Consider the following 12703-nt stretch of genomic DNA (forward strand, 5'->3'; position numbering starts at 1 on the left):
GATTTAAGCTGCATGTCTTTGAACTGTGGGATATATATATATATATATATATATATATATATATATATATATATATATATATATATCCATCATAAATCCATCCATCTATCCATCATGTATCCATCCATCTATCCATCTATTCATCATATATCCTTCCATCTATCTATCTGTTTCCATCTATCAGAATATATCCATCTATCTATCCATCTATCATCATATAGCCATCCATCTATCTATCTATCTATCTATCTATCTATCTATCTATCTATCTATCTATCTATCTATCTATCTATCTATCTATCTATCTATCTATCCATCCATCCATCCATCTATGCATACATCCATCTATCTAACCATTTATCTATCTATTCATCTATCCATTTATCCATCTATCTATCCATCTAACCACATACATCTTTTTATCTATCCATCCATCTACCTATCCATCTATCCATCCATGCATCCATCCATCCATCCATCCATCCATCTATCTATCTATCTATCTATCTATCTATCTATCTATCTATCTATCTATCTATCTATCTATCTATCTATCTATCTATCTATCTATCTATCTATCTATCTATCTATCCATCAATCCATCCATCCATCCATCTAATCACGGGTGGATCCAGTGACCGTCACAGTTTGACAGGCTGGGCTCCCCAGACGTCCAGACTGGGATGCTAATGGTCTGACAGAGAGACGCCCTATGACCAGTTACAACATGTTGGTAAATAGCGTCTACAGTAACCATGTAGCTTAGAATAGTCTGTTTTTAATACTTGATATTTGAGCATTTTTTGTAAGAAACATGATCGCTGCCTGGATTATGTTTACGTGCAACATTTTATTATTGAATGAAGCGACAGGACTTTTCTGTAATAAACCTCTGCCGGACCTTAACCTGGTGCTGAGAGCGCATTCACATAGTCATTCAGAGAGTTCATAATGACATGAATGGAGATGAATGGATGTTGTATCGCAGCACTGGATATTTTCACACAACACAAATGAAATACATTGTCAGTGAGCATGTTACCGAAGCCTTTAGTACCGACACTGACACTTGCCAGAAATGCAAATTCCTTCTCATTGTGTCGAAGAGAAACGCTCGAATATGTTGTAGACAAAAAGTGTCTCCGGTTTCAAATGAGTTGCAGATAAACGTAATTTGTAGCAGTCAGGGTTTGGTAGAGCAGAGCCTCCTGGGATCAGGGAACAAAAGAGTACAGTGTTGACAAAGAACTCCAACTATACCCATCTGAAACTAAGCATGTCATGTTCCAATGCAGCAGATAGATTGCTGTGACCTCATCCAGTCAACTTATTAAGATCACTATGTGCTTTATTAATCTAGTGGTTAGAACATGAAAGTTGCACTCAAACAATTTAGTAATGTGACAGATCTCCACAAATAATAGTAAAAATGACATTTAGTCTCTCGTATATATATATATTTACACATACATATATATATACACATACATATATATATATATATATATATATATATATATATATGTATATATATATATATATATATATATATATATATATATATATATATATATATATATATATATATATATATATATACAGAGAGAGAGAGAGGGAGAGAGAGAGACTTTCTGACATGTTATTGACTAAACTGGACGATCAAAATTAACAATAGATTAATTAATAATTGTTAAGAATGGTCGTAGCTCTAACAAAATTACACACACACACACACACACACACACACACACACACACACACACACACACACACACACCTGTCTCTGTGTATTTGTGTCCACTGGCCTCTCTTTCCCTGTGTGTTCCTCCCTCTCTCGGCCCTCTCTGTACCAGTAAGCATCACTCGTCCACAGTTCCACTCTGTAGTCCTGACTGACAGGAGAACCCTGGTGTGAGCTGCACACTCTACCTGTCTGACAACCCGCCTGTGTGGGAGTGTGTGTGTGTCTGTGTGTGTGTGTGAGAGAGAGAGCAGACTGACTAATAACACAGCAGCCCTGTCATGAAGCTTGGAGAGCAGAGGCTGACGGTCCAGTGCTGTGTGTGATTTACACCTCTGACTCCATGTGAGGAGGGTGAAGGGAAGACAGAGAGGGAGAATGAAATTGGTGTGGGAAAAGGAGAGGGAGGAGATTGAAAGTGATGGGGAGAGAAGAGAAGAGGGAGGCGGAATGATGAGTTGAGAGAGACAAAGAGAAAGACAGAGAGAGGAGATGTTCGGGGTGGAGATCGAGGCTGAGAGGCAGCAGAAGGGAAGAGAGAGGCTTGTAAGAAGAGGGGGGTGGCTGAGAAGGAGATAATTGAGGAAGAGATGGACTATAATGGAAGGTGATATACTTTATGTATGTACAGAAACAAACACAGGACTTTCACCCAGGAGAGCATAGGATTTTATTGGGGTGGATTTTTGGCATTGAAGCCGAGTGTTGCACTATTGAAACAAATCTCTTCAAATAATTTGTATTATGCTGTCTTTTCTGTCACTAAGTATCTTTAGAATGAAGAGAGATGCTCTTCCAATCAAATACTTAGGAAAATTGTTGAAGTTGGTCCACTAGAGAGAGCTGTGGGTTCAGCGTGTTGCCATGTGCACACATGCAGAGCGTAGCCGTGTGAGCGAGCCGGGAGCTGAAGAATGAAGTGCATGATGAGTACATGTCTGTCATGTTGACATTACCCAGCCTGTCTGGAACTACGCCTCACCGCTGCTCCCTGCTTGGGTTCTCCTCTCAGACTGTCGCTGGCTGCACGCGCCACAATGTGACCTGCCTTTATGAATAAAACATGGTAGATCCATGATGAGAAAATACATCCATTTAGCTGAATACAATATTTGGAGCATATGGAAGGGCTCCATGCTGAGCCTGTGTTTATGCGACAGTTTCATTGGTCCCTTGGAATAGGAGGCGACAGGCGAGCTCGGTCAGAGCTTGGTATCTCACTCATATGAGCTATGCATCTGGCCGTGGCCTCACGTCTGCTGATATGTTACTCGATCCTTCTCTGCAGGTTTCCTGTCCCACAGCTCAGTCCTCTGGCGGGACGGTTCTGTTAACGCTGCATTTATGAAGCTCCTTGTTAAGCTAGGCGTTGATTTGCGGAGCTGTTTCCCCGGTGACTTCAGCGTGATGTTTCTTTTTGTCTTCACAGAAGCCTCCATGTGATTTCTCTCAGGCAAATAAAAGAAGCTTACGGAGTTGACGCAGCAGTTTGGGCGATGTTATGCATCAGGATACTCAGAACTGTTGGAATGGAAGGAGATAAGGAGAGATGAAGCTTTTTGGTGGAATATACATACATATATATATATAGAGAGAGAGAGAGAGAGAGAGAGAGAGAGAGAGAGAGGGGGGGGGGGGGAAGAAAGTACTTCCTGTCTACTGTCTCGCTTTAAATCGCTGTATATAAGAAGCAGACTACTCACCATGATGTCACCCATTAGTTAGTGGAATGCGGTTTGAAGCCTTAAGCCTTTAGCATTCTGGCCAACGCCATCTTGTTTTTTTCTATCCAGTGAATGAAAATGACCACACGTGTACTGCAGAGGAGTTACGCTGTGGTAGACACGCCGTATATGGCTCTGTTGGCAACCTACCTATCACAGTAGCCCCACCCTAAAGCATGCCCAGCTTTATGGTCTACTTGACTTTAAAAGGACTATCATTATTAATTAAAGAAACTTAAAAAGAAGACTTGAAGCTACACATTAAGACCATAAACTCATGTATACAATGTTTACTGAGTTCATTGACTTGGAAATAATTCAGGCTTAGAACACTTCAAGAAATACCTCTACTCTGAATCCCATTCAATTGTTGGAGTTGATTTTCACATGAACGGTTCTTGGGGTAAAGTGTACTGATGGCAAAGCCTTCTCAAGACAGTTTGTAAAGATGCTGCAGAGAGCAACAGGAGGAATCGCCCTCTAGCATTGACCCCTTGTTGTAACTCTGGAAGTGTGCATGTTGTTGTAACCTCTTATGCTTTGTTGAATGATGACTGATCTCTCTCAGAAGGAACCAGATTCTGTCTGATCCCTAATCATTACCACGTAGTTTGAGTTGCAGGCGATAATCATTGAGTCGGCCGACCAGAGAATGCTCACAAATGATTTCTGTAAAAGTCCCCTGGATAATTGTCACTGAAGAAACACTGCTCCAGTTTGATGAATAGTAAAACCTAGTGTCTCTCTTGTGTTCACAGAAGCCAGCCAGCTCAACATCTACGGGCTCCCCATGAGGTCAGCATCTCACAAGCTGCAGAATTAAATAATCATTCCTTTCAGCAGAAGAACAATAACTCAAATGAAAGTGGTGCCAATGCTCCCTGTACTGCAGGAATGTGCGTAAGATGGCGCTGAGGCAGTCCGATTCATCGAGTCCCGAGTCAGGCTTCAGGAGAGCCAACCCCAGCCCCAATATGAGGCAGAAGAGAGGTGAGAGGTCACTCAGAACAGACTCCAACCAGAATAACTTCCCACTACCTTCTGGATTAACTCTTAGGAACTGTCAATGGGAAATTAAGGGTTGCAGCATAGTGTAGAAGAACTAAAAGGCCAGGTGACACAGCACATGCTCTCTCTCTCTTTCTCACACACACACACACACACACCTTATCCTGTTTTGTGGTTGACATGTTGTTGTCAACCGCAAAACAGGATAAGATGACAAGTACAATTTCACACTTGTGCGAAAGCTCTTGGTTTTCCTTTACAGTGAGTGAGAATATCAACAGTCTAGGGATGCGTTAACCTGAGCGTGTGTGTGTGTGTGTGTGTGTGTGTGTGTGTGTGTGTGTGTCTGGGCTGGTCACCTTTCTATCTCTAGCTGTTATCTCATGTGAAGCGGAGAATGGGGTCTTGAGTTGTTCTTTCAAGCCCCTGGCAGGAGATTGTTCACTCAAACGTGCGATGCAGCGAGCAGGAGGCCGGACATGGCCGACAACACGCGCTCACGGAGCCGATTCAGAGTTTGCTCAAAAACAAACTCTCTTGCTGATTGTTGAACTGGGCCCAGAACCAAATCTACATTTTGTACCACATTGCCGTATCCCCAGAGGATTGGGTTTGAATCTTTGGTCTACTTTAAACAAGTGTGTGTGCCTTGCAGAAATAAACTGGACACAATGGTGTTCTCTGTAACTACAAGTTAAATGCAAGCTGTTGCGCGAGGTCACACAGAGTTTTAAGGTCACAGTCTAGTCTCCTCTTACAGCTCTCATTCTATGAATTGTAGATAGTTCAAAGCTTTCAGCATGAATTTACGCGCTTATGAATTTAACACCATCATAAGTGCTAAACTAACTGTAATGAAATGTGTCTCATGCCTCAACTTAGACTATAGAAAGAGGATTATATTTCCAATTTAAAGAGTTGATTCATACCAACCTTAAAAATAAGTAATGCAGCAGTTAGTGAGTTGTACAGGCAGACAAAGACACTTGAGACTTGTTGGAATTAAGTCAAGATCAAAATAAACCCCTCTGCAATATCTATAAAAGCAGATATAGTGTTGCTGTGTGATGTGCGATGCTTATCTCTCAGACTCCGTCTACATTAAGCTATCGAAATCTTTAAAAAATGTGTTTCTGTGTGAGAACAACTTCAATCCACACTTGTGCTTGCAGCTGGTTTTAGTGGCGACATTTGTCATTTTCAGCCACGCAATTTGTCTGTCTCCTTCGAAGCAGTGCTGGAACATGGTTCATTAGTGGCCAAGGAGTTTGAAAAGAGACTGAATAATTAACACATAAATAAACTGAGTAACATTTCCACTGTTTACCAACCCTGTTTGTGACGACGGACATCACACACCAGAAAAAAAAACAGAAAGGCGTACTCGTGAGAGAGTCTGTTGCCTGCGTATCGCCAGTTTTTCCACATTTATATTAAAAAAAACTGCGTTGATGCACACATTTTCGTGGCAAAAACAATTTGTTTCTCTGCTTTCTTCATTTGTTTTTTCTCTGTTTCAGCCTTGCTCTTGCTTAGAATTGCCTTTGAACACACACACACACACACACACACACACACACACACACACACACACACACACACACACACACACACATACACACACACACACACACACACACGCACACACACACACACACACACACACACACACACACACACACACACATACTTCCCACTCTTCCAATACTCACTGCCTGTATGAAGGTAAAGGTCAGGGACAGTTGACAGCGTCTGTTGTTTTCGGTCTCACCCCTCTAATGGGTGCCGGGTCAGTGATACAAAAGCAACTGTCCAGACCCGTACCTGTCTGCTCACATCCATTCACACCTCCTCCCCTCTCTCGCTCTCTTTCTCTTTGACTCTGTTTACCTCCCTCCTCCTCTCTTTCCTCTAGTCCTCTGTCTCTACTACCCACTGCCCTGTCTTCTCTATTTTAACATTTTATTCCTCCTCTACTCTCTGCTGTTTTTTTGTTTTTTTTACCACACCATCTATTCTCCTTTCTCTGCTTTCATTCTACCGCTCCCGTTTCTCTTCTTAGACTGTTTTCTGCTATGGATGATGCATTAAAGCAAATGAAGGATTAATATTTTTTTATTACAGATGTTAATAAAGCCTAGTCTTTGGTGAGTATACTCGATAGGAACATCTGAAACTGATGAAGCTGATGAGGCCGATGAATGTGACGAAGCTGATGAGGATGATTAGCTGATGAAACTGATGAAGCTGATGAGGCTGATGAAGTTGATGAGGTTCATGAGGCTGATTAAGCTGATGAAGATGATGAGGCTGATGAAGATGATGAAGCTGATGAGGCTGATAAGGATGATGAAACTGATGAGGCTGATGAAACGCATGAAGCTGAGCAGGCTGATGGAGCTGATAAGGTTGATGAAGCTGTGACAACTGGGCGGTGATGGAGAGGCGGAGTGGCATGAAAACAGAAAGACAAACAGAGACAGCAGTAAGACGATAAGCTCACTCGATCTGATCTCACACACACACACACACACACACACACACACACACACACACACACACACACACACACACACTCCTGATGTGTCAGTATTTGTCAGATTATTCAGGAGGTGTTGGCTTGTCAGTGGGTCCAGACATGTGACTGTTGGTGTCTGCTGAGTTCACACCTGATATTATAAGCTCATCTGCATCTGGATGTTCTATAAAAATAATGCTATTATAGTCAGGGTGACATCACCTGTTGGTTTGTGGACTGCTGTTTTGATGCTTGGAGTTTGGCATTATGGTCATCACCATATGTTTTTTTTGGAGCCAAAAGTGGCCATATTTGGACGAGAGGTCTGACCTGTGGAAGAACAAGGCTCGGTGGGGCCAGGTGCCTTTAGCGCAGCACACACAGCTCCATCCTGCACTTATTTATGATTGTTTTTTCCGCACAGGCAGCTAGCATACACCAGGCCAACGCCACACACAAACAGTGTTATTTTGTCTCTCAGAGCTTCAGCAGGTTGAGTAAACTTTGTGTATTTTCACCCTGCTTTTATTTAAAAAGATTGCTGCAACTTTTATTATATGGACCCAGTAGTCGAGGTGAACCACTCTTATTTCCTTAGAGCTACATTTCACTTTTAACCTGAAGTTACTCAACATTTCCTTCTATATTTTGTATATTTATTTATTATGTATTCTTTGCAGCTCTCCTCTAACATCATGCTTTGAATCTTTTACTGTTTTTTTTATAAAGATTTGAAGCGAATCATCTTAGTCAACAGAAATAACCACGTATAAAGAATCATCATGATAAAATAGTTTGTCATATCCTCAGGCAGAATATGTTATTTAGCCTAATGTTTGACTGCTGCACCGAGCAGTTTGGCACATTTTGTGAGAATGAAAAAAAAAAGATCAAAGAAGTGCCAAACATACAAACTATTGGGGATCAAGGAAAGCAAGTGCTGTTTTGTCGTCGCTACTGACACTCACCAGGCCTTCTCTCCTCTCTCCCTCTGTACTAAACCCTCTCACTCTCCCTCTCTTTCCCTCTCGCTCTCCCACTCAGTCGATGCTTCAGCCGGCCAATCAGGCCACTCGGCTGCTAACGCTAGGACACGGTTCACCTTGCAGGGGCTTTCCAACAGGAGGTCTCTTCCAGCAGGTAATGGCACTATGCAAGCGCTTACTCACGCTACCTTCACCGTGATCATCACCACCGATGGCGTCTCATCTGGGTCGACGCACCGGCCTTCATCGTCTGTTCTGTGTCTCTTTCATGTGACATCATCGTGATAACTGTCATCATTCTGCACTGCCCAGCTTCTACCTTTTGTCTGTCCTTTCTTCAGCCTCCACTCTCTAGTCACATCACTGCTCTGGTCCTCCTCTTTCTCTTTCTCAATTGCTCTATGGATGTATGTGCCGGCGGGTATCTCGTGGTTGTCTCTCTGTGCGACCCAGCGCTTGTAGAGGGTCAGCTGACTAAAGGCCACATCTCCCTCCACTCCACTTTCTCTGCTCGCGTCAGTATCCTCTGCATCTGCTCGAAGCTGTGATTCAGGAAAGTGAGGGACGGAGAGCGACTGAAGAGACGGCATTTGAAGGCAGGGAGACAGCAGGAGATAGACAGAATGATAGAAAGGGAGACAATCTGCGTCCCGGCACCGGTGACACCGCGGCGAGGCTAAATTCTGCCGCGCAGCACTCTGCTAAATGTCACCCTCTAATATTCAAGCCCCTTTTGACATTTAGAGGAGTTTTAACATTTTTGGACACCGTGATTCCAAGCTCAGCTCGCCACGTCGCAGCAGTTGGCCGGTCTGCATTCCACACAGTGAGGGCCCCTAAAGAGACTCATTATGTGGGACAGCCGAAAGGAGGGAAGCACAACATGTGTTTTATGAAACTTCTAACTACAAATTAAATTCCAAGTGGAAGAACTATACATTCAATTTAGCTTGAATGCAAATGGAGAGAGCCAGCCCTGTTTTGGAATCAGGCTTAATGTACATTAGAAACATTATTTCCTGTGTTAAGAATATATTTGATCGTATTTTAGTAAGAGTTCTCCCTGTTTTCTTCTCAGCTCCTTTTTGCTGTTAATGCAACCCAGCATTTCCCCCATGTGTCTTAATAAAATTCCTCTCGTAGTGTACATTTCCACACCATTCACTTAATCAGTGCAACAACAGAGTTGCGTCATTCTAACCACTCTGTGGATTTGGGTTCCCTCAATCCCGCCTCCATTGTAACTTGTCAAATAAAATCAAAGTGCCAAAAAGTAGAATGCTTAAAATGCGTTTGAAAGTAGCTTAACAGAAAATGAGACAACGGCAAAGCAAAATCAATATCAGAGAATGAGTAGAAGAGTCAAGCAACAAATCGGTTGCCTCACACTTTACGTAATTTCTCGCAATATCACAAGATTTCACCTAAATCCATCTCGCCAGGCTTCAAGTAATGTGTTGATGTTCCAACCAAACCAGTCCATCATCCTGTAAGGAGCTAAAAGCTGTGGTGTAGACAGGAGAGAGCACCTGCAGAAGTTAGCCTGCATGCTGCAATAGCATCATTGTATCAGAGCTGGAGAGTATTTTGTTTATTGGAGAGCAAAGAACAACACTGAAGGCGTTTCACTCTCCTCCTGATGGACTTTAATGATGGTGGGCAGTGGCGTCCCTAGACTAAAACATTCGGGGCTAAAGCCCCGGATGTTTTTTAATTAGCCCCGAATATTAATTTTCAAAAAAAAAAAACATTTTTTAATTTTTTTAAAGATCACATCCTCAAATTATGGTTATCTCATGTGGATGCTTCCACAGTGTTTTGGACAGGTTTGAGTAACAATTATAAATATATATTTTTTTAAAAGGCACTACTTTGGCTTTGGCACTAACACCTCCAGGTCGCACAAGACGTCATTCACCCAAAACAGCGTCAGGCAGCAGGCGCACTTCACAACAGCTAGCTGCTGTCTTTGGGTAGTAGCACAACAAGATGTTACAAAAAAGATTTCCATATTTTCCTCCCAAAGGTGGTCAGGAATTAAAGAGGTAATGGGAATAGAAATTATTTAAAAATGTATAATTTCGAAAAGAGTGTTGCAGCTGGAACTACCAGTTGATATGACATGGGGAAAAAAAACTTTCTGTTATCATTAGCATCTACCTGTAAATGCAATTGTAGTGTGTGAGAATTGTGTACCTACAAATAATGAAGCTTGGGTTTCTTCTGGAGGGGAAAGTAGCTTAAGTTAATGTGAGGGTATAACGTCCAACCATCTTGTTTATTTTCTTTTTCATGAAATGTGTCAATTCAATTCAGTCCAGAAGAGCAGGTACCTGTAGGGTATGTGAAGAGTGTTTCTATTCCAAAAAATTTCGGCATCTACTACACTTTTCAAGGCTATGCCCCGGATGTGTCAAAATCCTAAAGACGCCAATGATGGTGGGATTGTTAGGTGTTAATCAAATCACTGACAAGTATTTTTTGAAAGTCCCTGCCCCCTCCAAACTGTTTTCAATGACTCATCAGGCGGTTCTGGAGCTGGTAGGAATGACGTGACGGTTTTGGTACAGGTGGAATAAGTGGAAATGTAAAGGAGGAAAACTATATGGCCAAAGATATATGGACATCTCAACATTTACAATTTTGTGAAGAAGATCTTCATTGGCCTGCACAGAGCCCTGAGCCAGTGTGTATCACCCAACATCACAGTGGGAACTCAGTAATGCACTAGTGTCTGAATGGGAGGAAATCCCTAAAGCCATGTCCAACATGTAACAAGAGTGGAGGCCGTTATAGAAGAAGACTGATGTCCATGGTTTTAAAGGATATTTCAAATTCATGGCTTCCTCGCAATTTGTTATACAAGCCTCGTCTTTTATCTTCTAGAAAAGCGCTTTCCTTCTACTTCATGAAGAATGCATTAATGTACTAACATCTGTTGCTTTAGTTGTTGCTATGGCAGTTAATAACCAGAACATGAACTCCAGGCCAGATGAACGTGTCTCTATTGTAATGGCTTGATATATATTTAGTCCTCATCAAGTACTCTGAGCTTCACAGTCCTGAGCGATGAATACTCTGTCTGCTCTATGAGATGAAAATCAATGGTGAGTTGTTGGCAGGTGAATTGAGTCCCCGTTAAGAGGAGTACTCCATGCAATAAGCCCATGTGTTTGAAAGGAGTGGAATTAAGGGCCAGTCTGTCTGCTCCCTCCTGTGAATCTCAAGCAGTCTGACACAAGTGAGAGAGGTGGAGTTCAGCCTGCAGGTTTCCAACCGGGTTCAACCAGGTTCAACCGAGTTCAACCGGGTTCAACTGGATCATTTACACGGATGTCCATGGATATAAAACTTCCTCACAAGTCAGTGAACGCTGCTCCCTTCCAGTAGTGGAATGTAACACAGAATTTTTACTTTGTTACTGTACTTAAGTAAATGTTTACGTGTCTGTACTTTACTTAAGTAAAAATAATAGTGCATACTTTTTACTTTTAGAAAGGGGGGAGGGGCGCCCTCCCAGAATACACCGTGGCCCAACAATAACACCTATTTGCTGCGGGCTCGCCGGTCTGTGTGACCAACTGACCTATTTCAACGCTCTCTCCTACAAATTACGTTCCCCCGGAACAAAAACGCATCTTCAATTATGTTGACTATAAACATATTTTCTCCCTGATTACGTCTGTATTACAAATACGTTGATTATATGTCTGTGTTATACTGCAGTGAGTTTACTGCACTAGATAGAGTTTATCACCGGCTTTGGGCTGAATTCCCAAACAACCCGACATAAAGAAGACCAGACCTTGGGCGACAGGGTCTGTTACCAGCCCGGACCCCGGTGCGACGCGGGCCGTTACCGACACCTTCGGCCAAGTGGTCTTCAGACCGGCCCCGTTACCGGCCTCATGCCGCCCCTTTTCTTTTCCGCCGCGTTGTTTAGAAATTGAAATATGCTTGAATTCAGCGGGAAAGCAAGAAAACAATAATACAAACACGCGATTATAAACGTATTTGTAATAAACAATTAAACTAAAATATGTGTATAAGCAACACATACGTGTATAATCAACGTGCCTTTCCTGTCTACCTCAAAAAAATTTGTTGCTAGCTTTCAAGCATTTGCCTTTGAATTTAAAGAAGCACATTAAGGTAAGCGGAGTTCTTGCTATGCTAAGTTAATGTCCCTGACTTTTTGAAAATTAAAATATATATATTTAATTTGGTTGCTTTTAATTATTACTAGTTGTGACTTCTGTAGAGGCATAAGTATTACTAGGAGCTATATCTGCATTCTTTAACAAAATGGTACAGCTCTAGACATTGAGAGACAACCCATTGCGTGGGTACTTTTACTTTTAATACTTAAAGTAAATTTAAAAGTAAGTACTTTTTACTTTTACTTAAGTAGGATTGTTGATGTAGTACTTTTACTTTTATTTTCCTGGGTACTTTTACTTAAGTACTAAACCTTAGTATTTCCTCCACCGCTCCTCCACTGTGACTCTGCAGTGCTGTTGGGCCGGGTGATGTTCTAGAGTAGTGAATTGTCATCAAACTGTCATCTTCATTCTGTTTCACTATAATCAACTCACTATGAGAGCTCTGAGAGTCAAGGGAGAAAAAGAAAGTCTGTTATTTAAGAAAAAAGGTTTTCCAGGATCAACCTATTTTCTGTCTCTATGAGAACAGGTGTAAAAATAGCCTTTTTTTTCCAAGTCAAGGC

At 41.9% G+C, this 12703-nt stretch overlaps 1 protein-coding gene across 5 annotated transcripts in view; it reads left to right on the forward strand.

Annotated features, from left to right (window-relative positions):
• The window catches only part of mcf2l2 (MCF.2 cell line derived transforming sequence-like 2), a 99919-nt gene that overhangs the window by 69565 nt on the left and 17651 nt on the right, over positions 1-12703 (forward strand). For 3 of the 5 annotated variants that reach the window (XM_068593185.1, XM_068593187.1, XM_068593188.1), the window contains exons 26-28: positions 4224-4260; positions 4358-4455; positions 8036-8131. In XM_068593185.1, the coding sequence (XP_068449286.1) occupies positions 4224-4260; positions 4358-4455; positions 8036-8131 (231 nt within the window). The remainder of the gene's footprint in view (positions 1-4223; positions 4261-4357; positions 4456-8035; positions 8132-12703) is intronic. The other 2 variants (XM_068593189.1, XM_068593190.1) reach the window with 1 other exon arrangement.

This window comes from Clinocottus analis, unplaced genomic scaffold, assembly GCF_023055335.1.
Source record: "Clinocottus analis isolate CAN_PGR_092001 unplaced genomic scaffold, fCliAna1.0.p SCAF_29, whole genome shotgun sequence".
Lineage (NCBI taxonomy): Eukaryota > Metazoa > Chordata > Actinopteri > Perciformes > Cottidae > Clinocottus > Clinocottus analis.